This window comes from Oncorhynchus masou, chromosome 18 (assembly GCF_036934945.1).
Source record: "Oncorhynchus masou masou isolate Uvic2021 chromosome 18, UVic_Omas_1.1, whole genome shotgun sequence".
Lineage (NCBI taxonomy): Eukaryota > Metazoa > Chordata > Actinopteri > Salmoniformes > Salmonidae > Oncorhynchus > Oncorhynchus masou.
In genome coordinates this window covers 1,336,889-1,360,090 of record NC_088229.1, presented here as the reverse complement: position 1 = coordinate 1,360,090, position 23,202 = coordinate 1,336,889, and the positions used below count along the sequence as shown (strand labels likewise).

Genomic DNA, 23,202 nt, shown 5'->3' with positions numbered 1-23,202 from the left:
GAAAGGGCTTTCCTTCAAGAGAAAGGGCTTGCCCTTCTAGAGAAAGGGCTTTCCTTCTAGAGAAAGGGCTTGCCCTTCTAGAGAAAGGGCTTTCCTTCTAGAGAAAGGGGTTTTCATGTGATTACATCTAGCTCTGTGTAGTCCCAGCCAACACAAATAACTAATGATAACCTGTTACGGCAAGGGTAGCCTAGTGGTTAGAGCGTTGGACTAGTAACCGAAAGTAACCGAAAGTTCTAATCTCTGAGCTGACATGGTACAAATCTGTCATTCTGCCACTGAACAGGCAGTTAACCCACTGTTCCTAGGCTGTCATTGAAAATAAGAATGTGTTCTTAACTGACTTGCCTAGTTAAATAAAGGTACAAAAAAAAGGTGGTGAAGTGTCAATCTTTACCAAGGATCACCTTCAGTGCTCGGTTGTCTCCACCAAGTCTGTCCCCAGACAATTTGATTTGCTTGTTTTAAGCATTAAGCTTTCAAAAGCTCTTGGTTGACTGTTGTGGGGTGCTATCGACCTTTATCAGCACCGGCCTGTAGCCTACCTGTCCTAAGCTCTCTCTGGCCCCTTACACTAAGTCTGAATTTGTCCTGCTAGGTGACCTAAACTGGGACATGCTTGAACCACCTGACCTAGTCTTAAAGCAATGGGACTCTCTAAATCTTTCTCAGATTATTACCAATCCCACAAGGAATGACTCTAAAACACCCAGAAAAGGCTACTCTCCTCAATGTTATCCTCACAAATAATCCTGATAGGTATCAGTCTGGTGTTTTCTGTAATGACCTTAGTGATCACTGTTTTACAGCCTGTGTTGGTAATGGCTGCAAAGTGAGACGACCTGTCCTGATTTGTCAGACGCTTGCTAAAAAACTTTCATGAGCAAAGCATTCCTTCATGACCTGGCCTCTGTAAAATGGTATACAATCAGCTAGATTCCCTCTGTTGAAGACTCTTGGACCTTCTCTTTTGATATTTTTAGTGGTATTGTTAACAAACACGCCCCCATAAAGAAAATGAGAATTAAAAACAGGTTCAGTCCCTGGTTCGACTGTGATCTTGCAGAGTTACTCCACCTCATGAATTGCATTTGGCGAAAGGCTCGGTACATGCATACTCAAGCTGACTGGCTATCGTTCAGGCAAATGAGAAACGTGTACTCAGGCTATCTGGTAGATCAAAGGTAGTTACTTTAAGGAGCAGTTCTCTCTCTGTGGGTCTCACCCCAAGAAGTTCTATAAAATGGTTAAAGACCTGGAGAATAAACCCTCCTCATAGCTGCCCATGTCCCTTAATGTTGATGATGTGGTTGTTATTGACAAGAAGGACATGGCTGAGCTCTTTAATCTGGATTAATCTGGATTTAATCTGGATTCAACATTTCCTCATCTCCCACCCCTTCTAATGTGACTATCCCCGATGCTCCTCCCTCTTTTTCCCCTGGCCTGCTACAAAGTTTCTCCCTGCAGGTGGTCACTGAGTCCGAGGGGCTAAAGGAGCCCCTGAAACTTGACCCCAAAACAACATCTGGGTCAGATGGTTTAGACCCTTTCTTCTTTAAGGTTGCTGCCCCTATCATCACCAAGCCCATCTCTGACCTTTTTAACCTGTCTCTCCTTTAAGGTTGCTGCCCCTATCATCACCAAGCCTATCTCTGACCTTTTTAACCTGTCTCTCCTTTCTTCTTTAAGGTTACTGCCCCTATCATCACCAAGCCCATCTCTGACCTTTTTAACCTGTCTCTCCTTTCTTCTTTAAGGTTGCTGCCCCTATCATCACCAAGCCCATCTCTGACCTTTTTAACCTGTCTCTCCTTTCTTCTTTAAGGTTGCTGCCCCTATCATCACCAAGCCCATCTCTGACCTTTTTAACCCGTCTCTCTCCTCTGGGGAGGTTCCCAGTGCTTGGAAGGCAGCCACGGTCCATCCTTCATTTAAAGGGGGAGATCAAGCTGATCCTAACTGTTATAGGCCTATTTCTATTTTGCCCTGTTTATCAAATAGTTTTGGAAAAACTTGTCAGTAATTAACATACTGGTTTTCTTGATGTCTACAGTCTGTCTGTCTGTCTGTATTTTTGTCTGCTAGTATCAGTGTGTCTGTCTGTCTGTCTGTCTGTCTGTCTGCTTGTATCAGTGTCTGTCTGTCTGTCTGTCTGTCTGTCTGTCTGTCTGTCTGTCTGTCTGTCTGTCTGTCTGCCTGTCTGTCTTTTTGTCTGCTAGTATCAGTGTCTGTCTGTCTGCCTGTCTGTCTTTTTGTCTGCTAGTATCAGTGTCTGTCTGTCTGTCTGCTAGTATCAAATAAAATAAAATAAAATTTATTTATATAGCCCTTCGTACATCAGCTGATATCTCGAGGCGGCAGGGTAGCCTAGTGGTTAAAGCGTTGGACTAGTAACCGGAATGTTGTGAGTTCAAACCCCCGAGCTGACAAGGTACAAATCTGCCGTTCTGCCCCTGAACAGGCAGTTAACCCACTGTTCCCAGGCCGTCATTGAAAATAAGAATGTGTTCTTAACTGACTTGCCTGGTTAAATAAAGGTAAAATAAAAAAATAAAAAAAGTGCTGTACAGAAACCCAGCCTAAAACCCCAAACAGCAAGCAATGCAGGTGTAGAAGCACGGTGGTTAGGAAAAACTCCCTAGAAAGGCCAAAACCTAGGAAGAAACCTAGAGAGGATCCAGGCTATGTGGGGTGGCCAGTCCTCTTCTGGCTGTGCCGGGTAGAGATTATAACAGAACATGGCCAAGATGTTCAAATGTTCATAAATGACCAGCATGGTCGAATAATAATAAGGCAGAACAGTTGAAACTGGAGCAGCAGCACGGCCAGGTGGACTGGGGACAGCAAGGAGTCATCATGTCAGGTAGTCCAGTGTCTGTCTGTCTTTTTGTCTGCTAGTATCAGCGCCTGCCTCTCTTTCTCTCTCTCTCTCAGTTTCTAGAGTCTGTGTCAGTGTTGGCCTAAAGATTTGCTTTAATTAAGGTGAACCAAAGTTACCCTGACTTGCTTGGTGATGTGCATGGGATATATGTGTGTATGTATACTTACAGCTTGGTCAGAGAATGGAACGAAATGAAGGCATCAGGGTGAATCCACTCAATACTGTTGAAGCTGAGATCTCTGGGGGGAGAGAGAGGGAATTAGTTACTGTCATTATTCCGAATTGTGTGTTTAGTGCCTATCTGTTAGAGTAACAGTATTCACAGAGAGTAACAGTTTGTGTGTAGGGGAAATAGTATATTGACAGAGAGTAAAGAGTATTCACAGAGGGTAAAGAGTATTCACAGAGAGTAACAGTTTGTGTGTAGGGGAAATAGTATATTGACAGAGACTAAAGAGTATTCACAGAGAGTAACAGTTTGTGTGTAGGGGAAAGAGTATATTGACACAGAGTAAAGAGTATTCACAGAGAGTAAAGAGTATTCACAGAGAGTAAAGAGTATTCACAGAGGTGTAAAGAGGATACAGACAGAATAAAGATTATTCACAGAGAGTAAAGAGGATACAGACAGAGTAAAGAGGATACAGACAGAGTAAAGAGGATACAGACATAGAGTAAAGTGCATTCACAGAGAGTAAAGAGTATTAACAGAGGGGTAAAGAGTATACTGACAGAGAGTAAAGAGTATTCACAGAGAGTAAAGAGTATTCACAGAGAGTAAAGAGTATTCACAGAGAGTAAAGAGTATTCACAGAGAGTAAAGAGTATACTGGCAGGGAGTAAAGAGTATTCACAGAGAGTAAAGAGTATACTGACAGAGAGTAAAGAGTATTCACAGAGAGTAAAGAGTATTCACAGAGAGTAAAGAGTATACTGGCAGGGAGTAAAGAGTATTCACAGAGAGTAAAGAGTATTCACAGGGAGTAAAGAGTATTCACAGAGAGTAAAGAGTATTCACAGAGAGTAAAGAGTATACTGACAGGGAGTAAAGAGTATTCACAGAGAGTAAAGAGTATTCACAGAGAGTAAAGAGTATACTGGCAGGGAGTAAAGAGTATTTACAGAGAGTAAACAGTATACTCACAGAGAGTAAAGAGTATTCACAGAGAGTTGACAGTATACTCACAGAGAGTAAACAGTATACTCACAGAGAGTAAAGAGTATTGACAGAGAGTGAACAGTATACTCACAGAGAGTAAACAGTATACTCACAGAGAGTAAAGAGTATTCACAGAGAGTAAAGAGTATTCACAGAGAGTAAACAGTATTCACAGAGAGTAAACTGTATACTGACAGGGAGTAAAGAGTATTCACAGAGAGTAAAGAGTATTCACAGAGAGTAAAGAGTATTCACAGAGAGTAAAGAGTATTCACAGAGAGTAAACAGTATTCACAGAGAGTAAACTGTATACTGACAGGGAGTAAAGAGTATTCACAGAGAGGTAAAGAGTATACTGAATGAGAGTAAAGAGTATTCCTAGAGAGTAAACAGTATACTCACAGAGAGTAAACAGTATACTCACAGAGAGTAAACAGTATACTCACAGAGAGTAAACAGTATTCACAGAGAGTAAACCATATACTCACAGATAGTAAAAGGTATACTCACAGAGAGTAAAAGGTATACTCACAGAGAGTAAACAGTATACTCACAGAGAGTAAAAGGTATACTCACAGAGAGTAAACAGTATACTCACAGAGAGTAAACAGTATACTCACAGAGACTGTAGAGAGCTGAGCTGCTGGAAGGTATTCCTCTCAATCCTCCTAATGTGGTTGTACTGCAGGCCTCTACACACACACACCCTGTTACTACACAACAAGCACTGAAACTGCAATACCAAAGCATAGACTCCTACTATTTCAGTCATACCGTTATTGGAACGTTGTTCTAACATTCTGTTATTGGAATGTTGTTCTAACATACCATTATCAGAATGTTGTTCTAACATTTTGTCATTGGAATGTTGTTCTAACATTCTGTTATTGGAACATTGTTCTAATATTCTGTTGTTGGAACGTTGTTCTAACATTCTGTTATTGGAACGATGATCTAACATTCTGTTATTGGAACGTTGTTCTAACATTGTTATTGGAACATTGTTCTAACATTCTGTTGTTGGAACGTTGTTCTAACATTCTGTTGTTGGAACGTTGTTCTAACATTCTGTTATTGGAACGATGATCTAACATTCTGTTATTGGAACGTTATTCTAACATTCTGTTATTGGAACATTGTTCTAACATTCTGTTATTGGAACGTTGTTCTAACATTCTGTTATTGGAAAGTGGTTCTAACATTCTGTTATTGGAACGTTGTTTTAAGCTTCAACCATTACACCATGTTGACTCACATTTCCTGCAGGGCAGAGCAGTGATAGAAGCTGGGAAGATCCTCTATCTGATTATGAGACAGCTCGCTGTGAACACACAGGCAAAAATATAATTATCGCGTAAATCTGGAGTTTCAGATCCATGTCAGAGGTAAGCAATTCTGTGGGTTTGGGATTTTATCAATTGGGGCATTTAGGGGGTAACGTTAAATTGAATTGTGTGTGTGCACATTCTTTCGTTCAAAGTACTCACAGTACTCTGAGGCGGAGGAGCTGCTGACACAACCGCTGAGGAAGAGTAGAGAGACCAGCCCTGGTCAATGTCCTAGAGAGAAGAGAGAGAGGGGGGAGTGAGAGACAGAAGAGGGTATTTGAGTATTGTAGTGATTGTTTAGGTCCAGGGAAGCCAGTTGATTCTTCTGTCTCTGTGATATTAACACAGTGAGACAGCTAGCTCAATAGGCTGAAGCTAAGCAGGGTTGGGACGTGTTGGTCCATGGATGGGAGACCAGATTTGTCTGGAATTGGTGTTGTAAGGCTAGTTGTGGGCCCTCTTCCCTCTAGTCTAAGAGATCCTAATGCCCTAGAACTTTCTCAACGTCAATGCATGTGTGTGTTCTGTCACACCCTCCCAGAGCCCCTGTTGTACCATTCTAGAGACCCTGTTGTACCCTCCCAGAGCCTCTGTCATTCCCTCCCAGAGCCTCTGTTGTACTCTCCCAGAGCCTCTGTCACACCCTCCCAGAGCCTCTGTCGTACCCTCCCAGAGCCTCTGTCGTACCCTCCCAGAGCCCCTGTCACACCCTCCCAGAGCCTCTGCCATTCCCTCCCAGAGCCTCTGTCGTACCCTCCCAGAGCCTCTGCCATTCCCTCCCAGAGCCTCTGTCGTACCCTCCCAGAGCCTCTGTCACACCCTCCCAGAGCCTCTGTCACACCCTCCCAGAGCCTGTCGTACCCTTCTAGAGCCTCTGTCATACCCTCCCAGAGCCTCTGTCGTACCCTTCTAGAGCCTCTATCATACCCTTCTAGAGCCCCTATTGTACCCTTCTAGAGCCTCTGTCATACCTTTCTAGAGCCTCTGTCATTCCCTCCCAGAGCCTCTGTCGTACCCTTCTAGAGCCTTTGTCACACCCTCCCAGAGCTTCTGTCACACCCTCCCAGAGGCTCTGTCACACCCTCCCAGAGCTTCTGTCACACCCTCCCAGAGGCTCTGTCACACCCTCCCAGAGCCCCTGTCATACCCTCCCAGAGCCTCTGTCAACCCTCCCAGACCCCTGTCATACCCTCCCAGAGCCTCTGTCGACCCTCCCAGAGCCTCTGTCAACCCTCACAGAGCCTGTCACACCCTCCCAGATCCTCTGTCACACCCTCCCAGAGCCTCTGTCATACCCTCCCAGAGCCCCTGACACACCCTCCCAGAGCTTCTGTCACACCCTCCCAGAGCCTCTGTCAACCCTCCCAGATCCTCTGTCACACCCTCCTAGAGCCCCTGTCATACCCTCCCAGAGCCCCTGTCATAACCTTCTAGAGCCTCTGTCACACCCTCCCAGAGCCCCTGTCACACCCTCCCAGAGCTTCTGTCACACCCTCCCAGAGCCTCTGTCAACCCTCCCAGAGCCTGTCACATCCTCCCAGAGCCTCTGTCAACCCTCACAGAGCCTGTCACACCCTCCCAGATCCTCTGTCACACCCTCCCAGAGCCTCTGTCATACCCTCCCAGAGCCGCTGTGATACCCTCCCAGAGCCCCTGTCACACCCTCCCAGAGGCTCTGTCATACCCTCCCAGAGCCGCTGTGATACCCTCCCAGAGCCCCTGTCACACCCTCCCAGAGCCTCTGTCACACCCTCCCAGAGCTTCTGTCACACCCTCCCAGAGCCGCTGTGATACCCTCCCAGAGCCCCTGTCACACCCTCCTAGAGCCCCTGTCATACCCTCCCAGATCCGCTGTCATACCCTCCCAGAGCCTTTGTCAACCCTCCCAGAGCCTGCCGTACCCTCCCAGAGCCTGCCGTACCCTCCCAGAGCCTGCCGTACCCTCCCAGAGCCTGTCGTACCCTCCCAGAACTTATCATACCCTCCCAGAGCTTGTCGTACCCTCCCAGAGCCTGTCGTACCCTCCCAGAGCTTTTCGTACCCTCCCAGAGCTTGTCATACCCTCCCAGAGCTTGTCGTACCCTCCCAGAGCCTGTCGTACCCTCCCAGAGCTTGTCGTACCCTCCCAGAGCTTCTGTGGCTAGTTAGCTACCTGATGGTACAACTCTCCCCTCTCTCTCCTCCTTCTATTTCTGTCTCTGATCCCATTCTCTGAGACACTCATTAGGTAGGGGAGACTGAGCCCCTGCACTCATTACAGCAGTAGTGTGTGTGTGTGTCTCTCTCTCTCTCTCTCTCTTACAGTGTTTCCAGGCTGGTGGTTCCTTTCAGGTCGGGGAAATCTCGTATCTGGGTCGCCCCGTTTAGGGAGCTGGAAAGGGACGCGCTCGTTAGTTAGATGGTACACACACACTCATGTGGTCTGCTATATCCAAGACATACATCCAAAAGTCATATTGTCAGACTGGAGAAGGAACCTCATTACTCACAGTGTATGGAGCTTAGGTAAAAACTGGAAAGCGGATCTTCCCACAGACTGGATGGGATTCTCATAGAAGTGACTGAGGAAGAGGTCATGTTATTTATTTCACCAAGGCCTTTGTCTACGTGCACTTGTATGTGTGTGTGTTTATGTGTATTAATCAGCGTGTGTGTGTGTGTGCTTGTTTATCAGTGTGTGTGTGTGTGGGGGGGGGGGGTGGTACTAACATGGTCTGTAGCTGGCGGTTTCCCATGAAGGCTCTCTCAGGGATCGCTCTGATGTTGTTGTGGTGGAACCCACTAGGACACACACACACACACACACACACACACACACACACACACACACACACACACACACACACACACACACACACACACACACACACACACACACACACACACACACACACACGTCAGAGCATCTGCTAAGTGCGAGAGAAATCATAGCCCTCCCCTCGGTGTGCAGCTATTGAGGTTTGAGATGTTGTATCCTGCATTAAAACCACTGATAAAATATGATATAAATATAACATCAACCACTGATCCTAATCACAGAGAGAACATATGATAGTCAAGCAGGCCACTGTGTGTGTTTCTGTGTGTCTGTGTGTGTCTGTGTGTGTCTGTATGTGTCTGTGTGTGTCTGTGTGTGTCTGTGTGTGTCTGTGTGTGTCTGTGTGTGTCTGTGTGTCTCTCTGTGTGTGTGTGTGTGTGTGTGTGTGTGTGTGTGTGTGTGTGTGTGTGTGTGTGTGTGTGTGTGTGTGTGTGTGTGTGTGTGTGTGTGTGTGTGTGTGTGTGTGTGTGTGTGGACTCACAGTTCCTGAAGCTTTGCCAGGGTTCTGATGGCTGTAGGAAACTCTAGTAGATCATTGTAGTTCAGATCCCTGAGAGGGGAGATAGAGGGGAAGAGAGAGAGACAGAGGGAAATATATGAAGAGGAAGAGGGGGAGAGAGATAGAGAGGGGGAGATAGGAAGAGAGAGCGAGGGGGAGATAGGAAGAGATAGGAGAGAGATAGTGAGGGGGAGATAGGTAGAGAGACAGGGAGACAAAGGGAGAGATAGGGAGAGAGATAGCGAGGGGGAGATAGGTAGAGAGACAGGGAGACAAAGGGAGAGATAGGGAGAGAGATAGCGAGGGGGAGATAGGTTGACAGCAGCACAATTAGACCCAACCAAATCATGAGAAAACAAAAAGATAATTACTTGACACATTGGAAAGAATTAACAAAAAAACAGAGCAAACTAGAATGCTATTTGGCCCTACACAGAGAGTACACAGCGGCAGAATACCTGACCACTGTGACTGACCCAAAATTAAGGAAAGCTTTGACTATGTACAGACTCAGTGAGCATAGCCTTGCTATTGAGAAAGGCCGCCGTAGGCAGACATGGCTCTCAAGAGAAGACAGGCTATGTGCTCACTGCCCACAAAATGAGGTGGAAACTGAGCTGCACTTCCTAACCTCCTGCCCAATGTATGACCATATTAGAGAGACATATTTCCCTCAGATTACACAGATCCACAAAGAATTCGAAAACAAATCCAATTTTGAAAAACTCCCATATCTACTGGGTGAAATTCCACAGTGTGCCATCAGAGCAGCAAGATTTGTGACCTGTTGCCACGAGAAAAGGGCAACCAGTGAAGAACACGCACCATTGTAAATACAACCCATATCTATGCTTATTTATTTTATCCTGTGTCCTTTACCATTTGTACATTGTAAAAACACTGTATATATATATAATATGACATTTGTAATGTCTTTATTGTTTTGAAACTTCTGTATGTGTGATGTCTACTGTTAATTTTGATTGTTTATTTCACTTTATATATTATCTACCTTACTTGCTTTGGCAATGTTAACACATGTTTCCCATGCCAATAAAGCCCCTTGAATTGAATTGAATTGATAGGTAGAGAGACAGGGAGACAAAGGGGAGGGGGAGATAGGAAGAGATAGAGGGAGAGACAGAGAGAGAGGGGGAGATTAACCTGGAGAAGAGTCCCCTTAGCAAGCTGGTCCTGGGGCTCTATTCACAAACACACCCCACAGAGCCCCAGACAGCAGCACAATTAGACCCAACCATATCATGAGAACACAAAAAGATAATTATTTGACACATTGGAATGAATTAACAACAAAACAGAGCAAACTATAATGCTAACATGAAGCTTGTTGATTAACTTGTTCGATACATTCTGTATCTGCCTTTAACATCTCAAATCAAACCAAAGTTTATTTGTCATGTACGCTGAATACAACAGGTGTAGTAGACCTCACAGTGAAATGCTGAATACAACAGGTGTAGTAGACCTCACAGTGAAATGCTGAATACAACAAGTGTAGTAGACCTCACAGTGAAATGCTGAATACAACAGATGTAGTAGACCTCACAGTGAAATGCTGAGTCCAACAGGTGTAGTAGACCTCACAGTGAAATGCTGAATACAACAGGTGTAGTAGACCTCACAGTGAAATGCTGAATACAACAGGTGTAGTAGACCTCACAGTGAAATGCTGAGTACAACAGGTGTAGTAGACCTCACAGTGAAATGCTGAATACAACAGGTGTAGTAGACCTCACAGTGAAATGCTGATTACAACAGGTGTAGTAGACCTCACAGTGAAATGCTGAATACAACAGGTGTAGTAGACCTTACAGTGAAATGCTGAATACAACAGGTGTAATAGACCTCACAATGAAATGCTGAATACAACAGGTGTAGTAGACCTCACAGTGAAATGCTGAATACAACAGGTGTAGTAGACCTCACAGTGAAATGCTGAATACAACAGGTGTAGTAGACCTTACAGTGAAATGCTGAATACAACAGGTGTAGTAGACCTCACAGTGAAATGCTGAGTACAACAGGTGTAGTAGACCTCACAGTGAAATGCTGAATACAACAGGTGTAGTAGACCTTACAGTGAAATGCTGAATACAACAGGTGTAGTAGACCTCACAGTGAAATGCTGAATACAACAGGTGTAGTAGACCTTACAGTGAAATGCTGAGTACAACAGGTGTAGTAGACCTTACAGTGAAATGCTGAATACAACAGGTGTAGTAGACCTCACAGTGAAATGCTGAATACAACAGGTGTAGTAGACCTCACAGTGAAATGCTGAATACAACAGGTGTAGTAGACCTCACAGTGAAATGCTGAGTACAACAGGTGTAGTATACCTCACAGTGAAATGCTGAGTACAACAGGTGTAGTAGACCTTACAGTGAAATGCTGAATACAACAGGTGTAGTAGACCTCACAGTGCTTACTTACAGGCTCTAACCAATAGTGCAAAAAAGGTATTAGGTGAACAATAGGTGTAAAGAAATAAAACAACAGTAAAAAGACAGGCTATATACAGTAGAGAGGCTATATACAGAAGAGAGGCTATATACAGTAGAGAGGCTATATACAGTAGAGAGGCTATATACAGTAGAGAGGCTATATACAGTAGAGAGGCTATATACAGTAGAGAGGCTATATCCAGTAGAGAGCCTATATACAGTAGAGAGGCTATATCCAGTAGAGAGCCTATATACAGTAGAGGCTACATACAGTAGAGAGGCTATATACAGTAGAGAGGCTATATACAGTAGAGGGGCTATATACAGTAGAGGGGCTATATACAGTAGAGGGGCTATATGCAGTAGGGAGGCTATATACAGTAGAGGCTACATACAGTAGAGAGGCTATATAAAGTAGAGAGGCTATATACAGTATAGAGGCTATATACAGTAGAGGCTACATACAGTAGAGAGGCTATATACAGTAGAGGGGCTATATACAGTAGAGGGGCTATATACAGTAGAGGGGCTATATACAGTAGAGGGGCTATATGCAGTAGAGAGGCTATATTCAGTAGAGGCTACATACATTTACATTACATTTAAGTCATTTAGCAGACGCTCTTATCCAGAGCGACTTACAGTAGAGAGGCTATATACAGTAGAGAGGCTATATACAGTAGAGGCTACATACAGTAGAGAGGCTACATACAGTAGAGGGGCTATATACAGTAGAGGCTACATACAGTAGAGAGGCTCTATACAGTAGAGAGGCTATATACAGTAGAGAGGCTATATACAGTAGAGGCTACATACAGTAGAGAGGCTATATACAGTAGAGAGGCTATATACAGTAGAGGCTACATACAGTAGAGAGGCTATATACAGTAGAGAGGCTATATACAGTAGAGAGGCTATATACAGTAGAGAGGCTATATACAGTAGAGGCTACATACAGTAGAGAGGCTCTATACAGTAGAGAGGCTATAGACAGTAGAGAGGCTATATACAGTAGAGGCTACATACAGTAGAGAGGCTATATACAGTAGAGAGGCTATATACAGTTAGAGGCTACATACAGTAGAGAGGCTATATACAGTAGAGAGGCTATATACAGTAGAGAGGCTTAATACAGTAGAGGCTATATACAGTAGAGAGGCTATATACAGTAGAGAGGCTTTATACAGTAGAGGGGCTATATGCAGTAGAGAGGCTATATTCAGTAGAGGCTACATACAGTAGAGAGGCTATATACAGTAGAGAGGCTATATACAGTAGAGGCTACATACAGTAGAGAGGCTACATACAGTAGAGGGGCTATATACAGTAGAGGCTACATACAGTAGAGAGGCTCTATACAGTAGAGAGGCTATATACAGTAGAGAGGCTATATACAGTAGAGGCTATATACAGTAGAGAGGCTATATACAGTAGAGAGGCTATATACAGTAGAGAGGTTATATACAGTAGAGAGGCTATATACAGTAGAGGCTACATACAGTAGAGAGGCTACATACAGTAGAGGGGCTATATACAGTAGAGGCTACATACAGTAGAGAGGCTCTATACAGTAGAGAGGCTATATACAGTAGAGAGGCTATATACAGTAGAGAGGCTACATACAGTAGAGAGGCTATATACAGTAGAGAGGCTATATACAGTAGAGGCTACATACAGTAGAGAGGCTATATACAGTAGAGAGGCTATATACAGTAGAGAGGCTATATACAGTAGAGAGGCTATATACAGTAGAGGCTACATACAGTAGAGAGGCTCTATACAGTAGAGAGGCTATAGACAGTAGAGAGGCTATATACAGTAGAGGCTACATACAGTAGAGAGGCTATATACAGTAGAGAGGCTATATACAGTAGAGGCTACATACAGTAGAGAGGCTATATACAGTAGAGAGGCTATATACAGTAGAGAGGCTATATACAGTAGAGGCTATATACAGTAGAGAGGCTATATACAGTAGAGAGGCTTTATACAGTAGAGGGGCTATATGCAGTAGAGAGGCTATATTCAGTAGAGGCTACATACAGTAGAGAGGCTATATACAGTAGAGAGGCTATATACAGTAGAGGCTACATACAGTAGAGAGGCTACATACAGTAGAGGGGCTATATACAGTAGAGGCTACATACAGTAGAGAGGCTCTATACAGTAGAGAGGCTATATACAGTAGAGAGGCTATATACAGTAGAGGCTACATACAGTAGAGAGGCTATATACAGTAGAGAGGCTATATACAGTAGAGGCTACATACAGTAGAGAGGCTATATACAGTAGAGAGGCTATATACAGTAGAGAGGCTATATACAGTAGAGAGGCTATATACAGTAGAGGCTATATACAGTAGAGAGGCTATATACAGTAGAGAGGCTTTATACAGTAGCAAGGCTACATACAGACACTGGTTAGTCAGGCTGATTGAGGTAGTATGTACATGTAGATATGGTTAAAGTGACTATGCATATATGATGAACAGAGAGTAGCAGCAGTGTAAAAGAGGGGTTGGGGGGGGCACAATGCAAATAGTCCGGCTAGCCATCTGATTACCTGTTCAGGAGTCTTATGGCTTGGGGGTAAAAACTGTTGAGAAGCCTTTTTGTCCTAGACTTGGCACTCCTGTACCGCTTGCCATGTGGTAGTAGAGAGAACAGTCTGACTGGGGTGGCTGGGGTCTTAGACCATTTTTAGGGCCTTCCTCTGACACCGCCTGGTGTAGAGGTCCTGGATGACAGGCTGTTTAGCCCCAGTGATGTACTGGGCCGTACGTACCACCCTCTATAGGGCCTTCCTCTGACACCGCCTGGTGTAGAGGTCCTGGATGACAGGCAGCTTGTGATGTACTGGGCCGTACGTACCACCCTCTATAGGGCCTTCCTCTGACACCGCCTGGTGTAGAGGTCCTGGATGACAGGCAGCTTGTGATGTACTGGGCCGTACGTACCACCCTCTATAGGACCTTCCTCTGACACCGCCTGGTGTAGAGGTCCTGGATGACAGGCAGCTTGTGATGTACTGGGCCGTACGTACCACCCTCTATAGGGCCTTCCTCTGACACCGCCTGGTGTAGAGGTCCTGGATGACAGGCAGCTTGTGATGTACTGGGCCGTACGTACCACCCTCTATAGGGCCTTCCTCTGACACCGCCTGGTGTAGAGGTCCTGGATGACAGGCAGCTTGTGATGTACTGGGCCGTACGTATCACTCTCTGTAGTGCCTTGCAGTCGGAGTCCGAGCAGTTGCCGTACCCGGCAGTGATGCAACCAGTGCACTTGATGTTGCAGCTGTATAACCTTTTGGGGCGTGCTCAGTCCTCCAAGGATTTAGGGGTGATAGGTTTTGTCGTGCCCTCTTCATGACTGTCTTGGTGTGTTTGGACCATTCTAGTTCGTTGTTGATGTGGGCACCAAGGAACTTGAAGCTCTCAACCTGCTCCACTGTAGCCCCGTCAATGAGAATGGGGGCGTGCTCAGTCCTCCTTTTCCTGTAGTCCACAATCGTCTCCTTAGTCTTGGTTACTTTGAGGGATAGGTTGTTATTCTGGCACCACCCGGCCAGGTGGTCTCTGACCTCCTCCCTATAGGCTGTCTCGTCTCATCGCAAACGTAATGATGGTGTTGGAGTCGTGCCTGGCCATGCAGCCATGGGTGAACAGGGAGTACAGGAGGGGACTGAGCACGCACCCCTGAGGGGCTCCAGTGTTGAGGATCAGCGTGGCAGATGTGTTGCTCCTTACCTTCACCACCTGGGGCTGCACATCAGGAAGTCCAACTAACCCTAGTTGCAGAGGGAGGTGTTTAGTCCCAGGGTCCTTAGCTTAGCGATGAGCTGTGAGGGCACTATGGTGTTGAACGCAGAGCTGTAGTCAATGAATAGCATTCTCACATAGTTGTTCCTTTTGTCCAGATGAGAAAGGGTGGTGTGGAGTGCAATAGATGTTGCATCATCTGTGGATCTGTCGGGGCGGTATGCAAATTGGTGTGAGTCTAGGGTTTCTGGTACGATGGTGTTGATGTGAGTCCTGACCAGCCTTTCATGGCTACAGACGTGAGTGCTACAGGTTGGTAGTCATTTAGGCAGGTTACCTTAGTGTTCTTGGGCACAGGAACATCTGGAGAACTTCATAGGATGGGATACATTTTCTCAAGCTGTGTGTGTGTGTGTGTGTGTGTGTGTGTGTGTGTGTGTGTGTGTGTGTGTGTGTGTGTGTGTGTGTGTGTGTGTGTGTGTGTGTGTGTGTGTGTGTGTGTGTGTGTGTGTGTGTGTGTGTGTGTGTGTGTGTGCATGGTGTGTGTATGGTGTGTGTGTGTGTATGGTGCGTGTATGGTGTGTGTGTGTGTATGGTGTGTGTATGGTGTGTGTATGGTGTGTGTGTGTGTATGGTGTGTGTGTGTGTGTGTGTGTGTGTGTGTGTGTGTGTGTGTGTGTGTGTGTGTGTGTGTGTGTGTGTGTGTGTGTGTGTGTGTGTGTGTGTGTGTGTGCGTGTGTGTGTGCGTGTGTGTGTGTGTGTTTGTGTTTACTCACAGTGTCTCCAGACTGAGCAAACCTTGGAAACACCTCTCTCCCATCGTCTGGATCTGGTTGTTATGGAGATGACTATGCACAGAAAGACAGCCAATCACAATGAAGGAAAGACTTTTCAGCCAATCACAGATCTCAACACGACTGACATCAGAAAGACAACAGACACATTGTCAGATAACAGACAGACACATGAACCCCTCTCTAATCCCCCCGCCCACACACACAACCAGAAGGTACTCACAGTACGATCAGTGACGAATCCCCCCCACACACACAACCAGAGGGTACTCACAGTACGACCAGTGATGAATCCCCCCCCCACACACACACACAACCAGAGGGTACTCACAGTAAGACCAGTGATGAATCCCCCCCACACACACACACACAACCAGAGGGTACTCACAGTACGACCAGTGGTGAATCTCCCCCCCCCCACACACACACACACACACAACCAGAGGGTACTCACAGTACGACCAGTGGTGAATCTCCCCCCCCACACACACAACCAGAGGGTACTCACAGTACGACCAGTGATGAATCCCCCCCCCCCCCACACACACACACAACCAGAGGGTACTCACAGTACGACCAGTGATGAGAGGTTGCTAAATGCATGGTCAGGTATGTGAGTGATATGGTTGAGAGCGAGGGTCATAGCTTGTAGGGCCGGCAGAGAGTCCAAAGCAGAGACAGGGATCTCTGTTAAACTGTTATCATCCAACCACAGGTGTCTTAGAGACCTAAGACCACCTAGTGACCGCGCAGGCACCTCAGATAACAGGTTAGCATCCAGACGCCTGGAGGAGAGAAGGGGAGGGGAGAGGGGGGATAAGAGGTGAGGGGAGGAGATTGGAGAGGAGGGGAGAAGAGGAGAGGTGAGGGGTGAAGAGGTGAGGTGAGGAGATTGGAGAGGAGATGAGGGGAGAAGAGGAGAGGAGAGGAGAGGAGAGGAGAGGAGAAGAGATTGGAGAGGAGTAGAGAACAGAAGAGTAGAGAAGAGAAGAGAAGAAGAGAAGAAGAGAAGGAAAGAGAGGAGCAAAGGAGAGAGGAGAGGAGAGGAGAGGAGAGGAGAGGAGAGGGAGGAGAGGAGAGGAGAGGAGAGGAGAGGAGAGAATACATCTTGATGACATTTATCATCTAATTTATCACCTCATTTATCACCTCATTTAGAGTCTGAATCATTTTATGGACATCAGATAATTAACTGGGGGGGATTTCAATTAATGCTCTATCTGAATACATGCTCTGTCTGAATGCATGCTCTGAATACATGCTCTGAATACATGCTCTATCTGAATACATGCTCTGAATGCATTCTCTGTCTGAATGCATGCTCTGTCTGAATGCATGCTCTGAATACATGCTCTATCTGATTACATGCTCTTAATAATGCTCTATCTGAATACATGCTCTGAATACATGCTCTATCTGAATACATGCTCTTAATAATGCTCTATCTGAATACATGCTCTGAATACATGCTCTTAATAATGCTCTATCTGAATACATGCTCTGAATACATGCTCTATCTGAATGCATGCTCTTAATAATGCTCTATCTGAATACATGCTCTGAATACATGCTCTATCTGAATACATGCTCTTAATAATGCTCTATCTGAATACATGCTCTGAACACATACTCTATCTGATTACATGCTCTGAACACATACTCTATCTGATTACATGCTCTGAATACATGCTCTATCTGAATACATGCTCTTAATAATGCTCTATCTGAATACATGCTCTTAATAATGCTCTATCTGAATACATGCTCTGAACACATACTCTATCTGATTACATGCTCTGAATGCATGCTCTATCTGCATGCATGTTCTGAATGCATGCTCTATCTGAATGCATGTTCTGAATGCATGCTCTATCTGAATACATGATCTGAATACATTCGCTATCTGAATACATGCTCTGAACACATACTCTATCTGAATACATCCTCTGAATTCATGCTCTATCTGAAAGAAAAAATGTCATCCCAATGTAGCGGTCTTTGGTCAACACCTAGCCACTCTGACACTAACTCAGTGTAATCATATAACTCGTAAAAAAATCCCTATGGGATTTCAAATCGGAGTTCAGACAAATGAATTAACTTAAAGAGGTTTGATTCTTCCTTTGAACCCAACAGATGTATAACTGCTGTCACGACTTCCTCTCCTCGTTCGTTCGGCGGTCGATGTCACCGGCTTTCTAGCCTCCGCCGATCCACTTTTCATTTTCCATTTGTTCTGTCTTTGTCATGATCACATCCTGGCTTCACGTATTCAATATACTTGTTTATTGTTTAACCCCCTGTTCTACATGTTGTATTTGTGAGTGATTGTTTGTTGTATTTGTGAGTGATTGTTTGTTGTATTGTGGTTCGTATTGTGTGGCCGTGCATTTTACGTGTCATGTTTGAATTTTTGAGAAAAGTTATTTTATTCGTTTATTTATTTATTTATTTATTTAGTTTATCTGCTGTCTTGCGCCTGACTCGTCTCACCAGCTACTTACAACTGCGTTAGTCAACTCTATCTGAAACTCACAATGTGAACCTGAATGGATTTCATATCGGACTTCAGACAAACTATACTGAATACAAATATAAATGCAACATGCAACAATTTAAAATAATTTTACTGAGTTACAGTTCATAAGGAAATCAGTCAATTGAAATAAATTCATTAGGTCCTAATCTACGGATTTCACATGGATGGGAATACAGATATGCATCTGTTGGTCACAGATACTTAAAAAGAAAATTGGCCTCACAATGGGCCTCAGGATCTCGTCACTGTATCTCTGCGCATTCAATCTGCCATTGATAAAATTCAATTGTGTTCATTGTCCATAGTTTATGCCTGCCGCTCTGTTCACAATGATTACAACAGCAAATCGCTCACCCACATAACGCCATAGACGAGGCCTGTGATTGTGAGGCCGGTTGGACGTACTGCCAAATTCTCTAAAACAACGTTGGAGGCGGCTTATGGTAGAGACATAAACATTAAATTGTTTGGCAACAACTCTGGTGGATTTTTACAGACTATATACTGTATTTAGTGATTTCAGAAAGTATTCACACCCCTTGACTTTTTCCACATTTTGTTGTTTCACAAAGTGGGATTAAAATCGATTTAATTGTCATTTAATGTCAATGATCTCTACAAAAAACTCTGCAATATTAAAGTCAAAGAAAAATTCTAACATTAAAACAATCTTAATGGAAAAGAAAACACAAATATTTTCAACCCCCTGAGTCAATGACAGAATCACATTTGGCTGTGATTATAGCTGTAAATCTATATTGGCACATTATTGTAAAAATACATTTTGTTCAAGCTATTTCAAGTTTCTAGACAGCCATTTTCATGTCTTGCCATAGATCTTCAAGCCAATTTATGTTAAAACTTGCTTCTTGCTTCTTCGACCCCCTCTCTCTACCTCACCTGCTGTATCAAACTCTGAATGCTCGTCTATGAAAAGCCAACTGACATTTACTCCTGACCTGTTTCACCCTCTAGAAACACAGATTATTATTTGACCCTGTTGGTCATCTATGAATGTTTGTACATCTTGAAGAACAATCTGGCCTTTAATGGCCATGTACTGTTATAATCTCCACCCGGCACAGCCAGAAGAGGACTGGCCACCCCTCAGAGCCTGGTTTCTCTCTAGGTTTCTTCCTAGGTTCCAGCCTTTCTAGGGAGTTTTTTAACTAGCCACAGTGCTTCTACATCTGCATTGCTTGCTGTTTGGGGTTTTAGGCTGGGTTTCTGTACAGAACTTTGTGACATCTCCATTGCTTGCTGTTTGGGGTTTTAGGCTGGGTTTCTGTATAAGAACTTTGTGACATCTGCTGATGCAAAAGGGGCTTTATAAACTTTATGAAAGTCGTTGTAGCAGTAGTATTTATTAGTATTTAGTATTTATTAGTATTTAGTAGTTATTAGTCCAAAGGTAAAACTTTATGAAAGTCATTGTAGAAATAGTATTTATTAGTGTTTAGTATTATTAGTGTTTAGTATGTACTAGTATTTATTCGTTTTTAGTATGTATTAGTATTTAGTATTTATTCGTTTTTAGTATGTATTAGTATTGAGTATTTCTTAGTATTTAGTATGTATTAGTATTTTGTATGTATTAGTATTTGGTATTTCTTAGTATTTAGTATGTATTAGTATTTAGTATGTATTAATATTTAGTATGTATTAGTATTTATTAGTATTTAGTATTTCTTAGTGTTTAGTATTTATTAGTGTTGAGTATGTATTAGTATTTCGTATTTCTTAGTATTTAGTATGTAGTAGTATGTAGTATTTCCTAGTATTTATTAGTCTAGAGTTAAAACTTTATGAAAGTCAATGTAGAAATAGTATTTATTAGTGTTTAGTATTTATTAGTGTTTAGTATTTATTAGTATTTAGTATGTATTGATATTTAGTATGTATTAGTATTTAGTATTTATTAGTCCAGAGGTAAAACTTTATGAAAGTCATGGTAGAAATAGTATTTATTAGTGTTTAGTATTTATTAGTGTTTAGTATTTCTTAGTGTTTAGTATGTATTAGTATTTAGTATTTCTTAGTGTTTAGAATTTAGTAGTATTTAGTATGTATTAGTATTTAGTATTTATTCGTGTTTAGTATGTATTAGTATTTATTAGTATTTAGTATTTCTTAGTATTTTGTATTTCTTAGTGTTTAGTATTTCTTAGTGTTTAGTATTTCTTAGTGTTCAGTATTTCTTAGTATTTAGTATTTATTAGCATTTAGTATTCATTAGTATTTAGTATTTATTAGTATTTAGTATTTATTGGTATTTAGTATTTATTAGTATTTCGTATTTATTAGTATTTCTTAGTATTTAGTATTTATTAGCATTTAGTATTCATTAGTATTTCGTATTTATTAGTATTTAGTAATGATTAGTATTTAGTATTTATTCATATTTAGTATTTATTTGTATTTAATATTTATTAGTCTAGAGGTAAAGATAGATTACTGACCTCTTTACTGTTGCTGCCTCACACACACTTAAAACACACCCGGTGAGGAGTGTGTGTGTGTGTGTGTGTGTGTGTGTGTGTGTGTGTGTGTGTGTGTGTGTGTGTGTGTGTGTGTGTGTGCGTGTGCGTGTGTGTTACTCACAGAGACAGCAGGTTGGGTAGATTCCATGGAATGTCATTGGGAAGTCTTTCCAGCTGATTATTCTGAAGCATCCTGTGAACCAGACAACAACAACAGTATCTTTTTATTTTATTTCTTTTTCAACAACATTAGTATATATTTTTTATTATTATTTTTTTTCACCTTTATTTAACCAGGTAGGCTAGTTGAGAACAAGTTCTCATTTACAACTGCGACCTGGCCAAGATAAAGCAAAGCAGTTCGACACATACAACGACGCAGAGATACACATCTACTGAGTTACAGTTCATATGAGGAAATCAGTCCATTTGAATAAATTCATGTTGCCCTAATCTAAAGATGTCACATGACTGGGAATACAGATATGCATCATAAAGTGACATACCCAGATCTAACTGCCTGTCGCTCGGGACCTGAAGCAAGGACATACATATTCTTGGTACCATTTGAAAGGGAACACTTTGACGTTTGTGGAAATGTGAAAGGAATGAGGGAGAATATAACACATTAGATCTGGTACAAGGTAATACAAACAAAACTACGCTACATTTAATCTCAGGATGACAGATTAGAGCCAGATTACTGAGTGTAAGTACATCATTTACCTTCAGAGGTGAATGTATCAAAGCAGTTGTCGTGATAAATGGGTGAATGTATCAAACCAGTTGTCGTGATAAATGGGTGAATGTATCAAACCAGTTGTCGTGATAAATGGGTGAATGTATCAAAGCAGTTGTCGTGATAAATGGGTGAATGTATCAAACCAGTTGTCGTGATAAATGGGTGAATGTATCAAAGCAGTTGTCGTGATAAATGGGTGAATGTATCAAACCAGTTGTCGTGATAAATGGGTGAATGTATCAAAGCAGTTGTCGTGATAAATGGGTGAATGTATCAAACCAGTTGTCGTGATAAATGGGTGAATGTATCAAAGCAGTTGTCGTGATAAATGGGTGAATGTATCAAAGCAGTTGTCGTGATAAATGGGTGAATGTATCAAAGCAGTTGTCGTGATAAATGGGTGAATGTATCAAAGCAGTTGTCGTGATAAATGGGTGAATGTATCAAAGCAGTTGTCGTGATAAATGGGTGAATGTATCAAAGCAGTTGTCGTGATAAATGGGTGAATGTATCAAAGCAGTTGTCGTGATAAATGGGTGAATGTATCAAAGCAGTTGTCGTGATAAATGGGTGAATGTATCAAAGCAGTTGTCGTGATAAATGGGTGAATGTATCAAAGCAGTTGTCGTGATAAATGGGTGAATGTATCAAAGCAGTTGTCGTGATAAATGGGTGAATGTATCAAACCAGTAGTCGTGATAAATGGGTGAATGTATCAAACCAGTTGTCGTGATAAATGGGTGAATGTATCAAACCAGTTGTCGTGATAAATGGGTGAATGTATCAAACCAGTTGTCGTGATAAATGGGTGAATGTATCAAACCAGTTGTCGTGATAAATGGGTTAATGTATCAAAGCAGTTGTCGTGATAAATGGGTGAATGTATCAAAGCAGTTGTCGTGATAAATGGGTGAATGTATCAAAGCAGTTGTCGTGATAAATGGGTGAATGTATCAAACCAGTTGTCGTGATAAATGGGTGAATGTATCAAACCAGTTGTCGTGATAAATGGGTGAATGTATCAAACCAGTTGTCGTGATAAATGGGTGAATGTATCAAACCAGTTGTCGTGATAAATGGGTGAATGTATCAAAGCAGTTGTCGTGATAAATGGGTGAATGTATCAAACCAGTTGTCGTGATAAATGGGTGAATGTATCAAAGCAGTTGTCGTGATAAATGGGTGAATGTATCAAAGCAGTTGTCGTGATAAATGGGTGAATGTATCAAACCAGTTGTCGTGATAAATGGGTGAATGTATCAAACCAGTTGTCGTGATAAATGGGTGAATGTATCAAAGCAGTTGTCGTGATAAATGGGTGAATGTATCAAAGCAGTTGTCGTGATAAATGGGTGAATGTATCAAAGCAGTTGTCGTGATAAATGGGTGAATGTATCAAACCAGTTGTCGTGATAAATGGGTGAATGTATCAAACCAGTTGTCTTGATAAATGGGTGAATGTATCAAACCAGTTGTCGTGATAAATGGGTGAATGTATCAAAGCAGTTGTCGTGATAAATGGGTGAATGTATCAAAGCAGTTGTCGTGATAAATGGGTGAATGTATCAAAGCAGTTGTCGTGATAAATGGGTGAATGTATCAAAGCAGTTGTCGTGATAAATGGGTGAATGTATCAAAGCAGTTGTCGTGATAAATGGGTGAATGTATCAAAGCAGTTGTCGTGATAAATGGGTGAATGTATCAAAGCAGTTGTCGTGATAAATGGGTGAATGT

The 23,202-nt window shown here is 42.8% G+C and overlaps 1 protein-coding gene across 1 annotated transcript in view; it reads right to left on the bottom strand.

The window, feature by feature from the left end:
* The window catches only part of LOC135503810 (leucine-rich repeat-containing G-protein coupled receptor 6), a 126,692-nt gene that overhangs the window by 23,314 nt on the left and 80,176 nt on the right, over positions 1-23,202 (bottom strand). Inside the window, 11 exon segments of the mRNA XM_064921945.1 lie at positions 3,052-3,123; positions 4,664-4,735; positions 5,299-5,364; positions 5,531-5,602; positions 7,674-7,742; positions 7,861-7,932; positions 8,081-8,152; positions 8,671-8,739; positions 15,690-15,761; positions 16,277-16,492; positions 20,848-20,919. Coding sequence (XP_064778017.1) covers positions 3,052-3,123; positions 4,664-4,735; positions 5,299-5,364; positions 5,531-5,602; positions 7,674-7,742; positions 7,861-7,932; positions 8,081-8,152; positions 8,671-8,739; positions 15,690-15,761; positions 16,277-16,492; positions 20,848-20,919 — 924 coding nt within the window.